This window comes from Argiope bruennichi, chromosome 2, assembly GCF_947563725.1.
Source record: "Argiope bruennichi chromosome 2, qqArgBrue1.1, whole genome shotgun sequence".
Taxonomy (NCBI): domain Eukaryota; kingdom Metazoa; phylum Arthropoda; class Arachnida; order Araneae; family Araneidae; genus Argiope; species Argiope bruennichi.
Genome location: NC_079152.1, coordinates 98,452,721 through 98,478,856, shown reverse-complemented (window position 1 = coordinate 98,478,856; position 26,136 = coordinate 98,452,721). Strand labels below are relative to the sequence as shown.

The 26,136-nt window shown below is 25.3% G+C and overlaps 1 protein-coding gene across 1 annotated transcript in view; it reads left to right on the top strand.

The window, feature by feature from the left end:
* The window catches only part of LOC129961961 (DNA mismatch repair protein Msh3-like), a 32,880-nt gene extending 7,235 nt beyond the window's left edge, over window positions 1-25,645 (top strand). Inside the window, exons 6-20 of the mRNA XM_056075610.1 lie at window positions 2,650-2,816; window positions 4,282-4,506; window positions 7,139-7,330; window positions 9,385-9,517; window positions 9,899-10,086; window positions 10,492-10,660; window positions 12,074-12,138; window positions 13,389-13,505; window positions 13,578-13,685; window positions 15,954-16,071; window positions 18,141-18,295; window positions 19,411-19,597; window positions 20,384-20,492; window positions 22,976-23,153; window positions 25,474-25,645. Of these exons, the coding sequence (XP_055931585.1) occupies window positions 2,650-2,816; window positions 4,282-4,506; window positions 7,139-7,330; window positions 9,385-9,517; window positions 9,899-10,086; window positions 10,492-10,660; window positions 12,074-12,138; window positions 13,389-13,505; window positions 13,578-13,685; window positions 15,954-16,071; window positions 18,141-18,295; window positions 19,411-19,597; window positions 20,384-20,492; window positions 22,976-23,153; window positions 25,474-25,525 (2,163 nt within the window). The 3' untranslated portion in view covers window positions 25,526-25,645. The remainder of the gene's footprint in view (window positions 1-2,649; window positions 2,817-4,281; window positions 4,507-7,138; window positions 7,331-9,384; window positions 9,518-9,898; window positions 10,087-10,491; window positions 10,661-12,073; window positions 12,139-13,388; window positions 13,506-13,577; window positions 13,686-15,953; window positions 16,072-18,140; window positions 18,296-19,410; window positions 19,598-20,383; window positions 20,493-22,975; window positions 23,154-25,473) is intronic.
* The last annotated feature ends 491 nt before the right edge of the window (window positions 25,646-26,136 follow it).

The following is a 26,136-nucleotide window of genomic DNA, read 5'->3' as shown; positions in this document are numbered from 1 at the left end:
TCAGAGTATTTTTCCGGATATACAGAGTAATTACTTCAATCATAACTGGCTCAGTTATCGGGCTATTTTGGCAGCCAAAAATGTTGATGTTGACGAAATTAACCACATAACCTTCGATTAAAGATTGGTTCACGTATTATTCTCCTGCGTAATTTGAATCCATCTCGATTATGCAACGGTACGCGTTTAGTCATCAAAAAGATCACCGGAAATATACTTGAAGCTACCATTTTAATTGGAAAGTTTAAAGGAGAAGTGGTCCTGTTGCCACGTGTTCCGATGATACCATCAGAATCTACTATACCCTTCAAAAGGTTACAGTTTCCAATTCGTTTAGCTTTTACCATGTCTATAAATAAGTCTCAAGGCCAAACAATGTCCATTTGTGGTTTAGATTTGGAAAATCCATGTTTTTTTCATGGGCAACTATATGTTGCATGTTCACGTGTAGGAAAACCGTCAAATCTATTTGAGTTAGCTAAAGACAGGTTAACCCAAAATATTGTGCACCGATTAGTGCTAAATTAAATTGAAATTAAAAGTATTTATAATTCAAAATAATAAACATTAAGATAGTTTTAAATCTTTTATTAATAAACATTAATAAAAGATTTAAAACTATCTGCCCTACCTACCTCATTTATAAGTTTAAGTGTTACGTGTTTTTTACTAACAACTTTGTAATGTACTTATTTGTTACAAACTTGAAAACAAAAAATAAATAAATTTAAATTATTTTTTTTTTTGTATTGATTTTTGCTCAATATCAACGGTAGTAGAAAATCAATCATGGATGTCCCCATGTTTTTTTTTACAAATGGCATCTGTGTAAAAAAGCATGGTGGTCCCCATGACTGGTGTTCTCCTACCGTTTCCCTTGAATAGTTTACTACTATGTAATATAACAAAAACCTTAGCCACAGCAACGAGTGGCCGGGTCTGCTAGTCTGTTATATATATATATATATATATATAATAGAATGTTTCATTTTCATTTTACTGCTTCCAATAATAATTCATTGGGATGTTTTCGTTAAATGTGTAAATGTAGTTTTATATAAATTTTTTTAACTATTTCCCCTTTTTTAATTCAAACTTATAGATATTTTTCAATTAAATTTCATTATTCTTCTCTAATATCTTTATGAATCAGCTGGTTTGAAATTTTTCATTTGCTATTCAATAGATATTATTTTAGTTTTATTATATTATTTCTTTGCTTATCATAGTGTACTGGTAGTAGTTCTCATTATATTGAAACTAGAATATATTATATTCAAATATTTATGAATATTTTTTGTTTTGAATATATTATTCAATAATATTCAAAATAGATTTAAACATGTTGCCTCATTTGACATGTAGTTTCCTTTTCAGGGATAGATCTAATAATTTATCAATTTGAAAAAGAAAATTATTAGAGCATTTATGATCAAGCTAATATGGCAATCACTACTGATGTACAATTGTAGTGATTCTCAATTATTATTTTTATTTAAAAACTTTCTTTATTAGGTCCTAAATTAAGATAAGCATGTTAGCTATTGTAAAATTTGGCATTATTTACTTATTAAGTAGAAGAGTTCGGAGCTAAATTATAGCACAAAAATATGCACAAAAATTCTGTTCTGTAGTTAATTATTAGTTCTGTAAGATTAAATAGTTGATTTCGTTATGCCAGGAAGACCTTCTGTAATGTAGATAATTTTAGTAGTGGTTCTTCAATTCTGAATAAAGAGCTACTCCACTCCCACAATTATTTAAAAACCTTCTTTGTAGTTGTGTAATTTAAAAGAATTAATCTGTCCTCTACAATCAGCCCCATTGACCAATTCATCATAAGATAATAGATCAGAGAAATTATTCAACCAAAGAATTGTTATATAATACATGTTATCAATCAATGTCCTCATATAGAACTTTATAAAAATAGAAAAGAAAAATGCTGTTCCAATAATTTAACAAATGAGTTTGCTGAAATCAACTATAATCTACAGTTATATCATTTTTAAATTTTAAAATATTCCTGCTGGCTTAATTTTTGTGTTTCAGCCTTCTTTCAACTACTTTTTCTTTTAAGTTAACACAATTTTTTATGACTTCTGGCTGATGATAAATGTTTCCTTTTTAAAAAGAAGTATTAGTTTGCTAAAATTTTATCAGTGTACACATTAATTGTTTCATGTCATAGTGAACATTATCTGATTCTTTAATAAATAAACAAAACAGAGATTTTGCAATATTGATGAATATTCCTGAGATAATAACAAAATCTTGGTTATTTTTCAGAATTTTTTTCACTCAACATCTATATTATTTTTGTTCATAATAATAATAATTATATATATATATATAAAAGCTTGTGATTATTATGTGCTAGCAAATAGTATAAAACTTTTGAATTAGATATATGCTATACTTAAATATTACTTTTCCTATCTGGATGAGGCTACATGACATAAACACATTATTAATCTATAGAAAATTGGATGCATAAAAATACTTTTAAAAATTCCATAATATAGTGATATATTCATACTACTCTGACGAAAGGAAATATGTTAACTATCTGATAATATTATTTTAGGATTAGTTCTTTTGAGTGATATATTTTCTCTTTTATATGCATTTAAATTTATTTTCTTATAGGCAGTGCAAATATCTACAGGTGATTTTGTGTATACGTCATTTGAAGACTCTTCATTGAGAAATAAACTTGAGACTTATCTCTTCCACTTCAATCCTGCAGAAGTTTTAATTCCATCTAATCTAAGCAAAGAAGCTGAAAATCTAATTAGCAGTTTTTCATCTGGCAGGTATTATTTTTTTTTTTCCTTCGAGATTTTTCTACAAAATAAATGTTTACAGATTACATAAAAATTATTTTTAAACAACATTTTTTTTTTTAACTTGGTCAAATTTATTGAACTATCTAATTATCTTTAGAAATTAAAAATATTTGCATTAAATTTAATTCTGTAGTTTCTTTCTTTTACTGTGTTTTATTACCATATTCTGTTAAAAAAAATTTCCCATTTAGTCTCTAGTAATGAAACCATTTTTTATCATTAATATTCCAAAAATTCTAAGTAAATTTATTATGATAATTAGTGGACATATTTGCTTGTCTGATTTTTATTCATAATGCTTTATTGCCTGTATTAAATTTTTTAAATGCTTTATTGCTGCAATCTAAAACCATTTTCCATAATTAAAACCTTCTTTTTTTTTTATATGATTTTCTAAAATTATTCTGATTTATGAACTTGTACGTACTCATACTATCAAAAAGACTATAGATAACAAGCATTAAATTTTTAAAGCTGTTCTAAAAGCATCTGAGATAAAAAATTTATTAATAATATGTCAAATATTTAATGTATATGAATTCACTTATCAGAAAAGAGAATAAATTGATGTGAAGGAAAAGTAAATAAAGAGCTGAATAAAGTCTGATTAATTTCCATAAACCAATCACAAGTCACTTGACTCAATTTTACAATTTTCTTTGTCTTTTCTAATATATTTCAATTCAACATGCTTAAGTTACAGTGAAAAATTATGATGAAAGTTGATTATTTTATCAATCTCAGTGGTGATGAAGAAAAATAAAATTATTTTAACGAATCAAGGATCGTTAACTTTAATTATTGAACACTGCAGTTAAATCACATTTATTCTTAACAAGTTAATTTGAATATTAAAGCTGTAACAACAACTGAATTATTAAGTGATTTTTCATTTAAATGTTTTAAAATATATAATATTAGCATATGTGCAGTCAGTTCAAAATTATTTGGATACTCTAAACACTTTACTTAATTTTACCAGTTTCCCCTCCAAACAAATGTTTAGTCAGACTTTTTAATTACAAAGTTTTTCCTGTGGGCGTATGTTTGTATGTGTTACCTTTATATAGATGTTAAGTGGCATTTTTGATTATTTTGATAAATTAATTTTCTTGAAAGGTCATTTTATGTGTGTAAGTGAGAGCATGAGCTGCTAAGGACATCTGATATAAATTATGTTTTGCTTGGGAAAAAATGATTGATAAGATTTTCAATTCCAAATAGAAACCTCATTCTTGTTATAGTTTTGTAGCATTAAGACACTATAGTTATTAATTTCAAGCCAAAACAAAAATTAACTACATAAAAGCAATGGACACATTGAAACTGAAGTAAATATTATTTAAGTTTTACAAATATTTGCAAAGTGTCCCAATGGTGAAAAGAGGCTGCATTTATTACCTAATTTTTTTTATTGCCTTCTCTTTTTTAGGTCTGTCAGAATTGAAAGATTCATTCAAAATGTGCTTGATACTTCTACTGCACTTAACCATGTAACTAAGTTCTATACAGGGAATAAATCACCCCAAGAAGCTTGCATGACACAAGATATACAGCAAATAATATTGACTTTACCAGAATTGGTTGTGTCTTGTCTTTCAGCTTTAATTACTTATTTGTCAAGTTTTAAATTAGAAAGTACTTTAAGAAATTTACAGTAAGTAATTTTTTTTTTGTTTTTTTTTTTGTTACTTTTCAAAGAACTACAATGAATTTTAAAATTTTCTTTTTATCATCAATTAAAATTCTGATGTTGTTCAAATATTACTTTCTTATTTCTAGAATCAAACAAAAACAACTACTGCCCTATTAGCTATAATGTATTTTTATTACTTTTTTGTTAAGTAATATTGTGTTAGATTGCATAATGAAATCAGTGTAAAAATTTCTTTTCTGTTTTTAGTGTGTGTGTGTGTGTGTGTGTTTTTTTTATTTTATTGTGTTACATTGTTATTTCCATTCATGCTATCTTTTGCTGCAACTTTTATATTTATCAACAGTTTTAATATTTAAAAAATATCAAAACTAAGCAAGTTAGCATTACTTTAAATATGTTCATTAATTTGATTCTACCATATTTAATATTTTCATTATAATGCAACTAATATTAACATTTTTTTTTTTTTAATTTCTGAGGCCAATGACTGCATCTTTATAACAAATTTTGTAAATATGTATCATTCCTGTATATCACAAATTAAACTTTAAATCAATTATACATTAGTTTCTGAAACAAATAGAAAGAATAGAGAGAAAAATTAAGGCAATTGTTGTTTCTTTTTGTTGGAATATCATGAATTTTAATTAAAACATTAATTCAGCTGTGCTTCACAAATTAGGCCCAAAAGAAAAATCATAATCTTTTTTATATCTTGAAAATATACAAAAGAAAAATATATCAAGTCAGAGTGTGGCCAGCTGTAATATGAAATATAATCATCTTTAATAGTTATGCAGATATATCAGCAGTTCTCCATTTCCAAAATAATAATATTCTTTAATCAATTCACTGCCAAATTCATTATTGTGCCAAAGCATTTCAAGTCTTTGAAGGAATATTGTAATATATCTGACTAAAGTATCTTAAACATGCTCAATTAGTTTCATTTCTGAAGAAAATTTAGTCTATTGATATACACTATAGTCACAAAGATAATTCTGCATCATCTGAGCTCTGTATGATTTTGCATTGTCCTCTTATGGCTTGAAGAAATCATCCACTATATTAGCTTAAATACAAACAAATAGATGAAAAATGTCATCTCTATAGAACTGAACATTAACAATGCCTCTTGCATGTATAAAGCAGTGTGGCGTAAACATGCGTATGATGATCCAGATCTGTATGTTTCATAAATATATCTAGGATAATAGCAAGTTCCCATCTTTCACTTGGGCAACCATCTTCTTGACTCACTTTGCAAATAAAATCTATAATTACCAGTAAAGAGTACAGACCTCCATTAACTTGTTGAATGTGGTTGCTTAACAGAAAATCTGAAGTGGGTTGATGAAGCAATTTTATTCCTTCATACATTTGTAACACTTGCAGTTCTAGGTTTTCATCTGTTATACATTCTGAAAACTGATTCTCTTCTTAGAAATATAATCCACATTTTATTAATGACAGAAGGACTGACATTTTCAACTATTTTCGACATAAAATTGAACTGCTTCTATTCACTAATAACCTGCTGTTATAATTTTTAAAATTATGCTTAGTACTCATATCTAAAAAAATAGATGCCTCAAAATTTCATTATGTGGTTTCTATTTAGAAACTAACAATCATTTTGAAAGCTTGTTTTAAGCCAACTATCCAGCATTAAGAAATGACAGCAGCTGTATTAATCTGCATAGTGTATTATATTTTTTGCTGCACAATCACATTTTTTTTACAATTTTTCTCTTAATTTTTTTTAGTACAATTATAAATCTAAGCAGAGCATTAAAGCTTTATGATCTTATTATAGAATTATTTTCAAATCCTATAGAATCTGCATTTGCTTTTTAATTGAAACCAATAAATAGTTATTCATTCTTATATAAACTGAAAAAAAGAAAAGTCCTCCTTAATACTATAATTCAAGACACAAGAAATTGTGACTTCTTGTAATGAACTATTCATTATTGGAAGATAATGGTATTCCAACATTCTCAAAAGCTATTGCTTTGAAATATTCTTTTCCTCAGAGAATATTATTTCCTCAAAAATTATCAGTATCTAAACAATTTTTAGGGATTTCTTTATTTTTTTAAAAATCTAGTTATTTCTTAAATTATGTTTTTCTTTTTTAATTTAATAATAACATTATATTAAACTTAGAATCCCTCATGTTAATGATCAAATTCCAAAAACTGTACTTTTTCTAAGAATGTTCTTTGCATTTTGACTCCAAATACAAATGTATATTTACTTGTTTGAAACATGTTTATTTGTATTCTAAGTAATACTGTAAAAAATAAGAAGGCATAATCATATGATTGTCTCCTAAAAGCATAAGAAAATCCTGGATCCTTATTCATGATAATAAATTAAAATTAATGAAACTGATATTGAAACTAACAATAAATACGTATTTAGTTTAAAAGAGATTATTCTTCAATTTAACAATATTTATTTCAACAATATTTTATGGGTAATAATTTTAAATCATGAAAACAGAGTGTGCTCATGTTTTTAGTACATTATTTTGCTGTGTATATACATTTACTTTCTTGAATGTACCAAGTTCTTGTATGAATTATCCTTTTTATACTTATTTTAATCTTTTTTGTGTACTTTACAGAAACATGAAACTACTGGAAACTGACAAGACAATGGTTCTGAGTGCAACTACATTAAAAGGCTTGGAAATTCAAAGAAATAATTCTAATTTTTCAGAGCATGGTAGCTTGTTTTGGGTACTTAATAAAACTTTAACAAAATTTGGTGAAAGATTGCTCAAATTGTGGATTACAAGGCCTTTAAAAGATATAAAGTGAGATATATTAATTTTGGAATTGAAATTATTATATACAAGGAAATAATTTAATAACTAGTGGTATTTAACAAAATAATTTTATTCTGAAATTTTATTGTTAATCGTAATGTTCATTAATAAACACCAGAAGAATTTAAAAATATGATTATTTATATTTAAATTATGTATTTTGAATTGTCTTTCATTACCACCTTTCATTGCCATCTGTCTTGTCATTTCACTAAATAGTTTCCTTAAATAATGATACACTTTTGTCACACTTTATATATCTTTGGAATTTGTAGCAAAAACTCTTTACAAAATTGCTGCTTTTACCTTTTTTGGTGATATAAAATCTCATTATAGCACTTTTTGCAAAAATTAATGGAAATAAGCAAGATTGTAAAGTAGGTTATAAACAAAATGAGAACTTTAATGTTTCTGGTAAGGATTAAAAACTGCTGTTTCATGCATTGTATACCTACTTTTAAGTTTCACTGCCAAATTTTTCATTTTTTAAAATATGTATTTGCAATTTATTTCTGAAAAAAGAAAAGTAATATTTCAAATTTTTTGGATATTTTAAAGTAATATTTGTTGTAATCCATTCATCATAAATAACCTAGGATATAGTAAAGTGAAGAATTTCCATCATGTTTTATAGTAAAAGAGAGCATTCTTGCAACTGACCAAAAGCAATAAGATTCTTTTAAGATCGCTTGATTTATATTTTATGCTAAAAAAAAAAATGTCTGGTAAATTTTTGATGGAAATAAATAAACCATAATCTTCATGCCTAGAAAGGTAGTTCCTCTCTTCTTATGATATTTCGGCAATATTATAAGAAATCATTCTTTATTCTCTGACAACTTAACAGTCTCTTTTCAGAGTTAAATGTAAGCTTTTAGTTACTTTGCATATTTATGTCATATAAAAATCACTATCAGTCGACGGTTTTTTTTGTTTTTTTTTCTTTCTTTTTTTTTAACAGAGTCAGAAATTCAGAGCCTCATGTTGAGAGCTGAAGTGAAGCAAACTATTGTTCTCTCATATTTCCTGGATGCTATTAAGCTAATCTTTCAAATGAAAAAAATTTATTGTCTTTTAAATGGTCCCTCCAACAGCGCTGATCAACTACTATATCTTGATAATCAAATCTTGATTTGATCTTTGATCAGAAAAATTAAATTAAATTGTTATTACATATAATTTTTTCTCCACTGAATGTTAAAAAATTCTTATTATCATCAGTTTTTTTTTCTGGTGCTTACCAATCATTTGACAAATGGTATTAGTATTCCTAGTACACTATTTTCCTAGGAATACTATTTAAATTTATTTTTATAGAACCGTTAATTATCTCTTACTTGAAGCAGTTTCCTGACTTTTTCTCAGATCCTGCTCTAGAAAAAAGCAAGATATTACCATAACAAAGGATTATTATCATTTAAATAAATTATCTTTTGTCTTTTAACACAAATAAAGCAAATTTAAATAAGGAAATAATTGTCTAATGTTAAAGATTTTTGTCTTTGATAAAATTGTGTAAATAGACTTTTTTGGAAAAAAAGAAGTTAATTGTATCCTTTTTATAAAAAAGGGAATAAAAAGTATGTGTGTCTGATAGGAGAATTGTATACAGTCAATATTTTGCATTAATGCTTCTCCTAAAATCGACTTATTGCCATTAATAGTCTTGAAATTATTAAATTTAAAATTAGTTTATACTTTAACTATACATAAAACAAAAGTCTTTGTACTTTTATAGACTTATTTAACATCTTTGAAGTAGCTCAACATTTTTTAAATTCATTTTGTGATATTTTTTTCATTTATTTTCAAGTTTTTATTTTTACAAATATAATATGTCTATACCAAATACATTTAAATTTTTATATATCTTTTTCAAAAATCTTCAAATTAGAAAGCTTTGAAGAATTTAAATAAATTTAATCACTTTAATTGAGTAATTAAGTTTATTTGAAGCTCTGACTAGTTAAGTTTGTTTTACAATTTTGCTCTACTAACATGTACTATTATCGTATTTATATATTTTTTCCTTTCCCATTTAGTCAGATAGAAGAAAGATTAAATATTTTGACAGAAATCATATATTCGGAATCCATTGTTTTTAAAGTTGTGGAAAAGTCTTTGACAAAACTTCCTGATCTTGAAAGAATTTTGTCCTGTGTGTTTCATCATAAGGTGATTTAAATAAAAATTACACAGTTATTAATGTAAATATTTTCAATACATGTTTTACCTTGTATGAAATTGAAATCTTTGTTATTTTATAATGTTTGCTCATTATGTAATGCATATTTTTGGTAAGCTTTTATATTTTCCAAATTATATGTAAGGGTAATCATTTGCTTTAGATTGATATTAGTTATTTATTTGGTAAATATAAATTTAAAACATCTTATGAGGAGTGAATTGTCAAATTGAATTGTGAAGCAGATAACTTGTATTAAATTTGACACATTGAATTAGTTAGCTGAAAATGCTATAAAAAATTTATTTGTTTAGTGCATTTTTTTTAATTTATATATGTTTTGTATTAAGTAACTTTTTCTTTTATTTCAGTGCAGCTGTTCTGATTTACTGAATCTTCTTCAATCCTTTACAAAAATTAAATCTGAATTTTTAAGCATTAATGATAAAATTTCATCTGAAATTATTGTTCCTCGTACAAAGATAATCTTAACAGAACTTCCAGAATTGCTTGATGATGTTGATAGATTTCTAAGCAATATTGACATTGAGGCTGCTAGGTAAGATTTATTCATCTATTTTGTAATTTCTATATTGAGTATCAAATGGAAATTTCTTCTGCTATTTTATTGACAAATTTTTAGAATTTCGCTAGCTAAATTTTGCAAATTTCATGAGTTCTATCATTTTGAATAAAATGGAAATAATATTTGCATGATGGAAAAAATATCTGATTTCATAATTTTTCATGCATGTAAGTTTTTTTAAAAAGACCAATTAATAAAAATGTTAGAAATCAATTTTTAATATAAGATTATATTTTTATTCCTTAAATTATGTGCAATACTATTAATCATTTATAACAGAAGTAAGTAACTGGTTATTATTATGCATATTGCTCATAAATTTCTATCCTGCTATATTTTTAGTTATATTCTTTTCATTATTGTTGTTCTTCCTTACAGAGTAGGAGATAAAACTAAAGTTTTCCGCAATATTTCAATGTATCCTGCAATGAAAAAGTGCTTAGATGAAATAAAAGCTGCTGAAGAACAATTAAATGATTTGAGATCAGATATTTGTAAAATTTTGAAATTAATAAATTTCAAATATGCTACAGTTGCTGGTCAAAAGGTATTTATAATCTTTTTAAGAAATTAATACTTATCAAAGCATTACAAATGTACATTAATTTCTTACCAAAAAATTCAATTTTCAATGTTAGCTTTGCTTTAAAAGGTTAAATATATTGCTACTTCTTATTAAAATAGCTTCTTTTAAAAAAATAGGAATCAATAAAAAAAATTAAAAATTGAAATTTTGAAAATATTTTTCCTTTAAAAATATTTGTTTCTACTCCTAGCAATTCTGAATCAGCATTTTTCATAGATAAAAACTAACAGAAATTTTCTAACATGTTGATTTCTCAGTGTAGTTGTAATTAATTAAATCATTGGGCAAAAAATGAAATAATTGTTTATAAATTTTTTTTATTCTTGTTTACACATTGAAGGAATTGTTCCCACATGAATTAATGGATTTAATTGAATAATTTAGAATCTTAGATTATATAAACTTATAAGATACAACTATATTAAATTATGTATTTTGTCACATAAATATTAGAACAAATTGCAACTGAAATAAACTTTGTTTAATCTGTAATTTAGAATGGCTGAAACATTTGATGGGTAAAATAATTATAATTATATTCTGTAAAAGTTTTGGACTAAATATTTCTTTTAAAATTAAATGAGAAAAGTGAACAAATATTATATATAGTTTAAGTAAATCTAAAATTCTGCCATTAATTTTTCCATTCAAAATATTTTGTTATGTGGTGCATAATTTACATAACTAAATATTTACTTTTTTTCCTCCTAGCTCTGGTTTAATGATTTTATATAAAATATTATTTTATTGTTGTTCTTTTATTCAACTATCTCTAGCAATCTAAGTTCTGTAGCAATGAAAGTTCTTTATAATTATTAAATTTGAATTTGTTTTGCTAGTTAAAATGTATAAAGCCTGCTAGTTAAAGCTGAAGGTTAAAACCAATTTTGATACATAAATCTGTATTAATAAATTAAACAAATATTTTCTAACAAATCAATAATCTTCATATCTACATTTTTCTGGTTTTTAAAACTTATTAATTTTTTTTAATTGAATTGTTTCTAACACAGCATGGTTGCATTGATTTATTTTTGTTATAGTAATGATCAAGATAAAAGGATTAAATAATATTGTAATATAAGCAAATGCAAAAGCTTCATATAACTTAAATGTGACCTAATTATTAATTTAGACATTTCATAATTTAATACTTTAATTATTCTATATTACTAAAAGGCTTTTTTTTTATGATGATGATGATGGTGTCTTTTTGCAATTTCTTTTGGAGTAATGCTTTTCTTTGTTAACTTCCTCTTTGTGAAAATGTAATATCTACATGTTTATGTATAAAATGCAGTGTAAAAGTTATGTATGCATTGTCTTCTGCTTGTCATTATTTTAATATAATGATATTGCTATTTTTTTATTTAGTATTTAATTGAAGTTCCAAACAGTTATCTACGACTGGTGCCAAATGACTGGCTGAAAATTAGTTCGTAAGTATTTAAACATCCCTCTACTGGTAACTGTACTTGATAAGTCAAAAAATATATTGTAAAATAATAATCCTTATCACAATTTATTCATTTTCATACTCTCCTTTTTTTTTTTTTTTTTTTTTTTTTTTTTTCTTTATTACTTGTAGCAGATTTTTATATTGAGTTCAATAATTGCTTTTAGTTTTCATTTCTGACACTATTTACTGTTACTGTTTTCCACTATATATTATATGCCAAAACTTGCTATTTTACTTTACTAATGCTCTTAAAATACTAGTATAAATAAATTCCTGTGCTATTTCAAATACATTTTTAAGCCCTTTTTTTCAAGTGCATTTGCATCTTGTTGTATAAGAACTTATTATTGATAGCAATATTTAATTTTAACTTTAAAAAACAACAGGAAAATCATCAATGGTTATTTTTTATATAATGCTATAATTAAATTTTTGTGAATATTTAAACTTTTCACCTAATGCATCTAATATTTTCTATACAAATTATGTATTATCTCAGTTGCATTATAATCTTAATGCTATATTTGAGTATGCAAAGTTTTCCATGTTTTTTTGTATGTTGAACAGTTTTTTTTTCCCTCCTTACTTGAATAATAACAGTTTCAAATTTACTAGGAAACAGTAAACTATTTAATGATCAAATTATAGATTGTATCGATAGGTTATCAAATGAAATTTAAAATAGCTAACGTTTACTAGTAATATTTAGTTTGTATATTTTCTCTTAGTTATAAAATTATTCAAAATTAGGAGAAACTATTAAATACTAAAAAATTCATCTTGATTGATTAAAACAATAAAATAGATTTAAAATAAAATAAAAATTAATATGACCTCATTTCTAAAACTGATTATATTTTCAAAGTAAAATCACATTTCACTAGTATATGCTTAAAGAAATATCTATCAGTATATTAATATAATATATTCTAGCTTGTATAAATATATTGTAGTAAAATCTATATAAATGTAGATTTCTCATGCTGAATATTTTATTACTTAATAATATTTAAATTAAGATCAAAAAGATTAAAAACAATAATGAATGAAATCACTGAAAAAATAATTTAATTATTCATCAAAACTGATTATTAAATTGATGCAAGTTCTTTTATCTTTTATGACTATTGTTTATTTATTTAAATTCATTTGATTTTTTAGCAGGAGTATTATATTTTATTAAGAGTATTTATCTGTTGTGACAAAATTCTATTTATTGTTATTTACTAGAACAAAACAAGTCTCACGCTTCAGATCTCCTCAAATTATCAAATTTTGTAGCCAAATAGATCAACAAAAAGAGCTTTTGATTGGGCATGCAGCTGATGCATGGTCTGCATTTCTTAAGTAAGAATTTTCATATTTTGCATCTTTGTTTTAAATTTAGGATGAGGTAATAAAGTCAATTCATTTTTGCAGTGATTTTGGAAGCCAGTTTTACAAGTATAAAAGAGCAATATCTTATTTGGCAGAATTGGATTGTTTTTTCAGTTTGTCAAAAGTAGCAAAAGTAGAAAATTATTGTAGGTGAGGTTCAGAATTTTTATACCATTTATTTTGTAGATGTTTTTGAGAATTTTACTTGAATTTATTTTTTTGAAGTACATGTAAATATATATATATTTCCTATTTATTTATTAAGGCATAAACTTATTTGTCTAATGGCATGTTTTACTTGTATGTTATCGATTTTACTCTTTATTACATCTTATAAATTTCATAATTAGAAATCCATTTTACTATTTGTATTAATTCAAGCAAGAAAATTTTAATTTTTGCTCTCTTTTTTTTTCTAATTTTTAGTAATGTTTTAGTCCTGTATAAGTTTCTTAAATATTACATCTATTGACTAATTGCATATATAGAAAATCTTGAAATGTAAAAAAAAAAAAAAAAAAAAAAAAAATTACTTAGCTATACACATATAATGTTAATGTATGTGGCATATGAATTGCTCTTATTACTCACGGTCAAATGGCAACAATCATATATAAACAAACCATCATACAGATGTCACACAGTTTCGTGAACTTTTTTGTAATTTCATAGAATTCAATGCTTCACTTAGCAAATCAATAGAAGTGCAAACATATTAAAAATATTCTGGAGAAGGTTTGTTGTGTCACTAATAAATCCATTTTCAGTCAAAGGACAGAATATGTAAAAGAAATCAAGAAATAGACCTCAAATAGAAAGTTTGATCAAACACAAAAATAGGCTTAACTGTCACCAAATAGGCAAGAGCTATAACTTAATTATAGAAATTTATGACCATATCTTCCAAAATAATTATGTTACAAAATTGGTCTTTGCATTACCTTAAAAACTTTTTTAATTTTATTTCCATACAGTTGTGTCCTTAATTTTGGTAATATTTTTTAATTTTTCAATTTGATGTACAATTTGTAACAAAATCTTTATGTTATTAATGAAATTCAACCTCATTTGTCAAAACATTTAACAGTTTGCTATTGACAGTTATTAACTCAAGAAAAAAATGTTCACTTCTGCTTTTATTTCTTAATACATACACCTTTTAATTTGAGTAAATTGATTCGATGTTGTTCAATAGTATCAAATACTAGCATAATTTTTTTTTAAATCCATTCTATATTGATTATTTAATGACCTAAAAAGTCAATAATGTGGGCAATGAGCTGGTCACCAGAAATAGCAAGTTATTTAAACTTTCTTGGCCAAATTTGAATGTATTTTCTAAAGGTTGAAGAACAAAATTTGATGCATATATACAATTTTGATGTAAAGATATTGTTTTGAATTTTCTTGTTCTAGTTTTTTTTTATCATGTTCATACACATCAACAGTTAAATATATTTATTTATTCATTTTTTTTTTTCAAAAAAAATAATGGATGGAAGGGTGACTTTAGGATCCTAAAACATAGATATTTCTCAAAACCTTGATGTGGACACTTTGGAAATAACAATACTTTCTTTCATTTTGAATGCTTCAAATTCAAGAATAAAAAATAATTACTAATTTCGGGTATATTTATTAATAGGTATATGCTGTTTTCAGTGTTATTGCATTTGCTGAAACTCTTTAAGATGTTGCATACATTCAAACCTTTTGCATTTTATTCTGTGTGAATAACATATGTTGCTCTAAAACTGCCTTATTTGATATTTTTAATGTAAATGTGTTCCCCCCCCCCTCTCTCTCTTATACTATTATAATTTTTTTATTGTTTATTTACAAATTTATTTATTTATTTATTTATTTTTTTTCCATATTTAATTTCTCTCAAAAGAATTCTGCTGTGAAAAAGCATTTAAAATCCTTTTACAAATATTGCTAGTATTACCAATGATCATAATACTTTACTTAATTAAAATTTAAAATATTTAATGTGTATATGTCAAAAAATATTCTAAATGTACATGCACCAGTAGAAAGAAACTAGGATAAAGATAATCTATAGTCCTTTGACACGGAAAATTAAAAGTAACCCAGCTTTTTTTTCCTGATTGTTCTTTAAAATAACCTTGGTTTAACTCATATTTCATCTGAAACATTGAAAGAAAACGACATTATATTGTTAAATAGATAATAATTGATTGGATAATACAGAATAATATGTGATAAAATTTACACTCTGTAAAAAATTGGGAGTGCAGTAACTATACACTGCCTATGTATGAGCCATCCTTGTATTTAAAGATACCTCTGTTTATTATTTTTGCATTATGTATTTTTTAATTTAATTTTCAATTTTTGTGATTGCATTTTATAATGGAATTGATGATTGAAAAAAATATTTAATTTGACTTGCAGGCCTCACATTATTAACTCCATTGAACCTGTTTTCCATATCCAGCAAGGCCGACATCCAATAATTACAAAAATTATGGGTGAAGAAAATCAGTTTGTAGCCAATGACCTTGATATGAATGTGAGTTATTAGCATAATTTAAACTATAAAAAAATTAAGTTTTGTGAAACATTTTTACTATTTCAATGCAGCATTATTATTATTTTTTAATTTAGAACTTCACTTCACTTGCTGTAAACACTAAAATAATGTATATTTATAAAAATATTTAATGATTGAAAATGTGCCAAGGAATAGTTTGATTGCTTATTACATTTTTAATGTTCATGTTATTGTTAAAACAATGTAATATTACTTCTCCTCTTTAAAATTGTCATTTTTTTTTTTTTTTTGACTGGAGAAATTGATGTTTATCTCATCTACCTGTTTTTTGTTAAACATTATCCTCACACCATTAAGCTCATTAATCTCACTACTATTCACAATATTCTATTACTAGCCGCCTTTGGCGACCAGCCGGTTCGCCAATCTTAATGTTCATTTAAATTTTAATAATTAAATATTTTATGCAATTTAAAAAATAATTTAAATCATCCGTTGGTTGCCATGTCAACAGTCAGAAAACAATGCGCATGCATGAATTTTCTTCGCCAGCTCCGGTAACGCAAATGCGGGAATTTTTCTACTCCAGTTGGGGTAACGCTATGCAGATTATACATTTTTAATTTCCTTTATTCTGTGTTATTTTAATTCAAAAGTACTTCAGAATGAATCTGAAACATGGATTAATTAACAACGTTTAATTTTAAATGCATCAAACATTAAGAAAATGAACAGAATCGTTTGAAATAATCTGCCGAAAAATGTTAACCCTAGCCTCATTGCTGTTGGGAGAAAAAAAAATTTAAGCCTTACTCATTTGGCGGTGGGGAAAATGGAAGATTTTTTTGGCGGGAAAGTTAGTTTTTAATTAATAATTAAAATTCTAATTAAAATTTCAAAAAAAGGGACCCCAGGTGCACATTCCCGACCTCTAAGGTATACATGTACCAAATTTGGTAGCTGTATGTCAAATGACCTGGCCTGTAGAGTGCCAACACACACACACACACACATTGAGCTTTATTATAAGTATATAGATTTATAATAAAAATATAATCTGTTAGTTCCTATTTAAACTCCTTACTGTTTAAGAAAAGAAATTTATTTGAAATGTTAAAAGGGGGAAAATCTATTTTAAGCTGTGGATAAAGTTTTTAGTGCTGTAATCTTGTATTTTAATTTTTACTTTCTTATATACAAAGTTTATGTGAAGAAAGTATTTCAATATCAATGTAATAGTCTTGTGATAGTCAAAAGAGGAGAAAAAAAAACATGGATATTTTGATAAATCTTTTTGTTTCAAACCAAAAAACACTTTTTTGGAATTTTTTTTCTGTTTGGGAACATGATAATTCAAAAATGCTTTGAAATTGACGAATGAAACTTAGTATATGTATTTCAGACCAAATTTGTAAATTTCTATCTAATTTTGAGCAAAATCCATTCAAAGGAAATCTAATTCAAATACAAATGAGCTCAATAACTACAAAACATGAAATACTAGATAGATAAAATTTGTTACATAGAAAATATAGATTTTTATTAATTTTGAATTAAATCTGTCAACAGTCAAAGTGTCAACCATTTGTTGGTCTTTCAAAAGTATTAAACATAATAACACGAAAACACAATGATTTAAATAAATGAAATTTAACATGTGACTACAATTGTAATTTTTTTTTATATAATTATTTTGAACTAGTTGCAAAAAAAAGGCATCCAAAATATGTATTCAGTTTTCGAATGTTTGTACATTGACTATAAGGATTAATCACCAAAGATGACATGATAGGTCCTAAAATACGCTAGCTTCAAGTCAAAGATCTATATTTCATAACTACTATCTGCCAATGACTTGCAAGGCAATCACAGTCTTACCCAAAGTCCATAATTTTCTACAGGAGGGGGAGGGGATAATACTTTATTATAGAATACGTGCCAAAATTTTAAATATACCACTTCCATTCATTTAGAATAGTGAATTCAAAAATTTAAAATTAGAATATATATATTATGTGCTTTATATTTACACACACATAATATAATGCATCCTGGTATTTTTATTTGTCATTTATATTTCTGTTTAGGCACTAAACAGATGTATGATTGTGACTGGACCAAATATGGGAGGGAAAAGCACTTACGTTCGCCAGATTGCTCTCATTGCTATTATGGCTCACTTAGGCAGTTATGTTCCAGCAGAGTCTGCAACCATTCCACTTTTTGATGCTATATATGTCAGGTAATTCTTTATACATTTATTTATGTATTTTACAGCCACATTTCATAATTTTTTTCAAATTAAATGGGCTGAGTATATTTTGAAATGTTTTCTTGTTATGGTTAATATCTGAAAGACTGGGCTTTGCTCAAGGTTTTTGTAAAATGGTGTTTTGCGTAGAAAATATTCAGATACAAATCACATACTGTTTATGTATGAATATTTTTTTATCTTACCTACATATGAACTGGTCTTTTAAATTTTTTTAAAAAATCATGAATGTATTTAGTTCAACATGTTAAAACAATCTGCTATCTTACAGTATTCGTTTTACACATTATCTATCATTACTTATATTTTTTAACTTACACTAATAAACCATAGTGAAATCGGGTTCGAGATGGTGTTATTTGACATTTTCAGCATGACAGCAGATAGAAAAAAAGCTCTAATTAGTTACAGGAAGTATGTGTGCGTGCGTGTGTGTGTGAGTATTTTTAGTAAAGACACCTACATAGATAAATTTAAAAAACAAAAATATTAAATATAAATACATAAGTAAAAATATAAAGCAAAAGGTGCGACTCGAACCGAGGACCCACAACACATGCATCATTCATGTTGTTCTGACCACTATGTTGCACTCCCACACTTTGGAACGGAAGTTGAATATACTTATTCTAACAGTTAGTTATAAAAAAAAAAATTATGTGTAAAATCATGTTTATTCAGGAAGGACACCTATATATATAAACTTAAAAAGCAAAACCTTATCTAAATATAAAATTTGATCCTAATCGTTAGAACCGTTTCTGAGATACATGAAATAAATTTATGTATATACAAAAATTGCTCATTTAAAGTTATAAGATATAATGATAATAAATTACACAATTAAAAAAAAGTTGAAGGCATTTAAAACAATAAAAATTGTTTCTTTTCTTACTGAATTTTGATTAACCAAATTTATGAGTATTATCATATTTTCATTTTTGTTCTTTATATTAAAAAATATTTTTTTTTAATTTCTTATATTTAATTCATTTTAATATCTCTTTGTATGTAATTTAATTATGAACTAACCTATGCTTTTTATTTGTTATTATTGTATATAAATTTAGTTTTTTAATTTGTAGGATGGGTTCTGATGATGCTTTGGCTCAAGGTAAAAGCACATTTATGATTGAAATGAGTGAAACATCTGAAATCTTGTCAAACGCAACTTCCCGGTCGCTTGTTATTCTTGATGAGTTAGGACGAGGAACAAGTACAAATGATGGAACAGCAGTTGCATATGCTACTTTAGAGTATATAATTTCAGAAGTGAGTGGCATATATTTCTCATACGATTTTCATATTAACTTTTATTTCTTTAATTATAATATACATAAAAAAGAGGTTAGTGTGTAATCTGTGTTTGTAAAAATGAAGAAAAAAAATGATTACATTAAAATCTATAATTTGTTTGTAAATATTTTCAACTAGTAACTAATTTTTACCTTATTTGTAAAAAAAAATGCAAAATTGATCTATAGTGGATTTAAAAGATTTCGATTTAAACCATTTTCTTTGGACTGAAATTGTATAAGAAAATGAGGAAGTTGTTTTATTAAACTATTAATCGTGATTCTTAAAAATTATTTATGGTGAATTTATACCAATTAAAGCATAAAATATTTGTTTGGAAACTTATTTTAAAGTATAAAGAGAAAAATTGTTTATTTTATTGAAATTATTAGATCTACATTTACTTTCATATATTTCATAAATTATTCTGTATTTATAACAATTTGTATTTTTAGAATAAAAATATTTTTTCTATTAATGAATAATATATAATTTTTATTCATTAATATAAATGTATTAAGGGTACAGTGTAAACATATGTTTGCCAATATGAGAAATAATAGACTTTCATTTAATAATTTTTCAAAGCTTATAGAAATAATAAAAAAAAATATTTTATCTCTTTCTTTTTCTGATCACTGTTAATATGTAATCTTTGAAGTTTATATTTCCAATTTATCAATCATTCATATAATAAATATATGTACACAAATTTTGCTTTTGAAGATTTCAACATTAATTACTCCAATAATTTATTTGCAGATTAAATGTTTTACATTATTTGTGACGCATTATCCTCCTGTTGTTGAATTAGAAAAACATTATCCTGAAAATATATCTGTAGTTCACATGGGTTATATCTTAAAAGATAGTAAGTATTGCTTGTGGAATCAAAAGAACTTAACTATTCATTATATTCATTTGTAAAATTAATACTGTTACCAATCAATTAGCTTAACTTTTTAAAATTTAAAATATTTTTTAGGCTAAATATTTAGATTTTTCTCTTGTGAAAAATCTTATGATTTGCAATGTGAAATGGGATTAATCCTTCAAGGAGCAGCAACATTCTCAGTCATTTGTAAGATTTCATTCCAAATAATCTCAAAATTAATATATTTAGTGCAGTAGAATAATAAATGTAACTGGCAAAGGAGCATGTAACAAATAACTAGTATTTTTACACAAATAGAGCCAATGAACAATCATGTCTTACGGGTTTTATCAAATTCTTTAAATAGTAGCAAAAAATTAATAAGTAAATATGTTGTATCAAGGAAGAGTTTTTTTTTTTTTTTAACAATATAATTAGTAGTTTATAAAAAGAAAATATAAAAATCAAGTTAATTGTTTATAAAACTTTTTAAGGATGTTTTATAGAGAAAACTTAATAGCTTAGTAAAAAGGAATGTAATAATATGCATAAATACAAGAAAAATAAAAAGCTTTAGGCCATTTTAGAAATGCTTTAAATTAATTATGATTATATCATAGACGCATTGAAAAACATTCTATGAAATAAGGCATCACACCAGATTTTTAAAAAATGTAAACATAGAATTGCTTTCTAAATTAATAAAAATTTAAAATCTGAATGTATCTTTTAATTGTTTTATAATTTAGAGAGAAAAAAATATTTCTAGATTTCTTTTATTCATAAATGATACAAACTTTTCTTTTAGATTTTTTTTTTTTTTTTTTTTTAATTTCCGATTCTAAAATGCTTTATTGAACCAAATAAATTATCTGTTACACTTTCATTTCAAGTGATGGAATAACTTCAAAACAGATGCTAACAATAAATTTAACTGACCAAGTCTTTCAGAATATTCAATTTAAAAAATAATACAAGGCTGAACTAAAAACATGATCAAGAAAACAGAGAGGATTCCTTTAATTATATAAATATATGTTCACAGCATTTAATTGAATATTTATGGCCCCTTTGATAAATGACCAATAAATGAAACCATAGTGCAGTCATTTTGGTAAATTCTTTGCATCTTTTCTAAAATGGGGTTTGGCATAATCTGAAAATCGCTAAGTAAATCAGAGACCACAAATATGAACATGTTCCATTTAATTTGATAACTGGAGTTTTTCCTCAAGTTTTACATAGGCAATCCTTTGATTTTAAAAAAATGGTATGTTATATTTACAACAAATAAAAGTTTCTGAAGTAAAATTTGATAGCATATTTAGCAGTGAAAAACATTTTGAATAAAATTATCCCTGCAGCCTCCTTTTTATACTTGATTTCAAATTATTTCTTGTAGTCCTAATTCTTCCTCAAATAGTCTTAAATGTTTTTAAATATTTTGGTGGTAAAATAGGCAAATTAAATTGTAATAATGTATGAAATCATTTTTAAGAGAATGAACTTCATGGCTACAATTAAAAACTGGCTTTTATATTTAGAATTATCAATTTAATTTTTAACGAAAGGCAAATGACCCTTATGCTGTTTTAAAATAGCAAAAATATGTTGTTAAATTGTCATATTAGAAACTATTTGACTTAAATTTAAATAATTTGGTTGCAATAAAAAGCATTTTGTATATGTGTATCTATCAGTTGCTTAAATTGAACCACAAATAACTGACAAAATTAGACTGTTTAAATCAGTAAACTTATATCTTGAGGAATAGCCAAGAAAACAATTACAATTAATAGTATCCTTTTAAATTTTAGGTGAAACAAACAAAGCAAAAAACAATAAAACATCAGCAAAGCTATCACATATTGGTTTAAAAAGAAAAAAAGCTACAGTTATATAGTTTTCCTTCGTCTTTTTTTTTTTTTTTTTTTTTTTTTTTTTTCCTGGGGGGGGGATCTGATAAAGTGCTTAAAATTTCAAATTTGAGTTCATATAATATGTGCTGGTAAGACTTTCAGTATCAACAAATATTTTTCTTTTAATTTTGCTTCCAAAAATTGATGGTCCAATTTACAAAACCAGTGAGGCAATTTGTTTTAATTGAATTGATGACAAAATTTTCTATAAACTGTTGGGGGTTTTTTTTCCCTTGTTCGGAAATGTATTTTATAAAAAGTTAATTACATTATTTTAAAGTGAAATAAAACAACAAAAGAGTTATCTTATTTTAGTTAAAATTACTTCTCTGTCACTGTATATTTAAAATAAGTCCAATTATTCCAAATCTGTACCTAATATACAAAATTTTTCTTTTTTGTGATAAAATTTTAAATACAATGTTTTTCTGCTTTTCATTTAAAAACTCAGGATAGTTGTATTTTGTCTGTCATTTGGAATAATACTTTTTTTTTTCATGAAGTGTTGTACTTGAAATTATAGTATAAATTCATTATCTAATTCATATTTCTTAATTTTAGATGAGAGTGACGACTCAAATGGTATAGAAACTGTAATATTCCTTTACAATGTAGTAAGTGGTATTAGTAAAAAAAGTTATGGGATAAATGTAGCTGCATTAGCTGGAATTCCTAAGGATGTACTTCTCGAAGCTCAAAAAGTCTCCCAACTCACTGAACTTCGAAGTATAATTAAAAGGTATTTTAAATGCTACATTATTTAATCTCTCCTTTAATCTTTAAAAGATTTTTATACAAAAAAAAATATTGACATGAAAAGAAAATTCTTGTTAATTTTTCATAATTTGTAATTACAAGAGTTAGCAAAATTTCTCTCACATCAACTATTCCATATACTTTTTCCATTTTCACTATTACCAAAGGCTGTTCACTATATATTTTTCAGTGAATAATAAATAGCGTGTTCTGTATAAAGAGTATTGCTAAGAAGGCGAATTTCAACTTTTGGAATGAAGTACAACAAATTTTTATTAACAATTTACAATGTTTTTAAAAATTTCAAAAGCGGACTACTTTTTTTTTTTTTTTTTTCTTTCACTCTATCCTTGCTGTGATACACATCTGGGACTTGAATTTCTGCTGAATTATTCACAATTGTGGGAAAGTTATTGTTATTATTATTCAGAATTATTTATCACATTGCAGTTTTAAAAAGAAAATAATCAAAATTTATGGCCTACAAAATTGATGTTCGTTTGTAAATGTAAGCAATTTTGTAATGACCCAAATGGTTTTTTTTTTTTTTTTTTTTTTTTAAGCTTAAAAGCTTTTTGTTATTATGGATGATGAGCTTTTGCCAAGTTTTTGAATAGTTAACTCAGTTTTGTCATGCTTTTCTAAAAACTAATCTTAAGTCTTACCAAACTAGCTTTATACAATTAGTTATAATGTTGAAAATATTAAGAAGTAAGAATATATATTTTTTCGGTATTTTTGTATTAATCACAAGCCATGGGTGAACTTTTGGCATAATCGCATGCCATTGGGGAATATAATCAAATTTTATCTATGACTAAAATGACACTTTTGATAAAGTATTTTGTTTAGATTTTAACCGGCTTGGAATATGTTGTAAAAAATGTAAAAACCTTGGATGTGTTTGTAAATGGGCTATCTAGCTCAAGGGGATTGTGGTGGGTTGAAATTTTCATTTTGCTATAACTTTCTTAATATTAGAGATAGAAAAATAAATCAAATTTACACCTCAATTAGATGAATAATTTTTGCACTTAAAGATGCAATATCTTAGAAGTTTGAGGCTGAAAAGTGATTTTCAAGTCCTAATTTTGACTGTTTCTAACATCAACAATTTATGTTGTTAGTTTTGAAAATAAAAATTTAAAAATAAAAAAAAATGTTTAAATGAACATGGAAAAACAATTAAAAGCCATAATAAAACTAATGCAGTTAAGTCTAAAATTTGGCAATGACATGCAATTAATAATAAATACGGTAATGCGGAATTTAAAAAAAAAAAAAACTGATGACAAATTTCCTTTTACTCCAATTAATAGTTATAATTGAAATATTCAATATCTTTTTAATGATATTTTCACGTAGGTACTTTAATTTGGAACGCAATGACACACATAAGAAGTAGAGCTAAACCAATTTATTAACTCAACTCTGAACTCAGAACACAGTGACTGACAGATCTTCTGCGTTTATACTAACAGGGAAAGTTCCAAAATACTTTTCTGGAGACAGTAAGAAAAGTCCAGAACACTTATCTAGTAAACTAAAGAAAGGTCCAGAATCTGCTGGAACATGAAATAAAGGAAAACATAAAATCAAGGAATTAAATATTTACGTAAACTGTGAATCACATTGTCTCTAGTGGTATTCGAACTTACGATTTGTTGATTACGAGACTAGTGCTATGACCATTCGGCAATGGAGAGTCTACTGCCTCTTTTCAATAAATTATAATAATTCTTTTTTTAATAAATTTTTCAATTTAATTTTATGCACAATCTGTAAAAAAAAATATTTAATATTATGATCAAATTATTTCAGTTGCTTGCTTTTTCCAATGTTAAAATTAAGATAAAAAATTAATTTCTTAACTCCGAAGTAGGATTTTCTCTTCTATTTTTATTTCCTAGTATATACAGTTATTTAATTCAATGAAATTCACATTTTTCAGTCATATTAAATAGCAAAGTGAAATATTTTTTTTTTAAATGCTTGCCATGTTAATCTTGCAATAACTTTATAAATCAATAGTCTGGGCGAACAAGCTGATCTCCAAAAGAGGCTAGTTTTCAGCATTAAACTAAAATTAAAAAATGTTTTTTCCATAAAGCCATTCCCACCCCTTAATTTGCTACAAGGAAAATAATAGAGTTAATTATAGTTATTGAATTTTTGTTGACAATATATTAATTTATTGGAACATTTATTTATCTAACATACTTATAGAGGAAAGCTTCCTTCTAATATTTAATGCAATTGATTATTTTTATAACTATAAAATTCTCTTTTTCAATTTAATTTAGGAAAATCAAAAGTCTTATGCAGAAGTTGAAGCCCACTTTATCCAACTGTTAAAAGAGCTGGAGCTTTACAGGTATCAGCTATGATATCTTGTATATATTTATCTCAATGTAATTTTACTCATTGATGCATGCACTTTTTTTTAATCTGAAATAAAATAAAATATGCCTTATCCTTCTTATGTTTAAAAACAGTGATTATTTTTCTTAAGGAAGAATTGTTTTAAATATTAATTTAAGTAACGAGGGCTTGCTTTTTACAATGCTGTATTTAAAATCCTAATGTGTATTTCTATAAAGGAAGCACAACCCAAGTTGTCCCAAAGTAATAATTTGTACAGGAACCACATGATTGATTTTAAATTTCAGCTGCATTGAGGAAAGCATTTCCTCTGATTTCTTAGAAACGAATGAATTCTAAAACCTTTTAAAAATTCTTCAATTGACAATGTCCAAATGATGGCCGATCATTCCAAGTTATGTAACATTTGTAGTGATATTAAATCTGCTGGAGATAGTATTATTGCAAATCGTTCCAAACTTCCAAATAATTTTTATGAATCCTCAAAAAAAATTAATGGTGGTATTCCTGAGCTTTGAGCAGCCATGCAATGGCATACATATATTGTCTCACTTCTGTTCATTGCATTCCCATTTTTATTATGT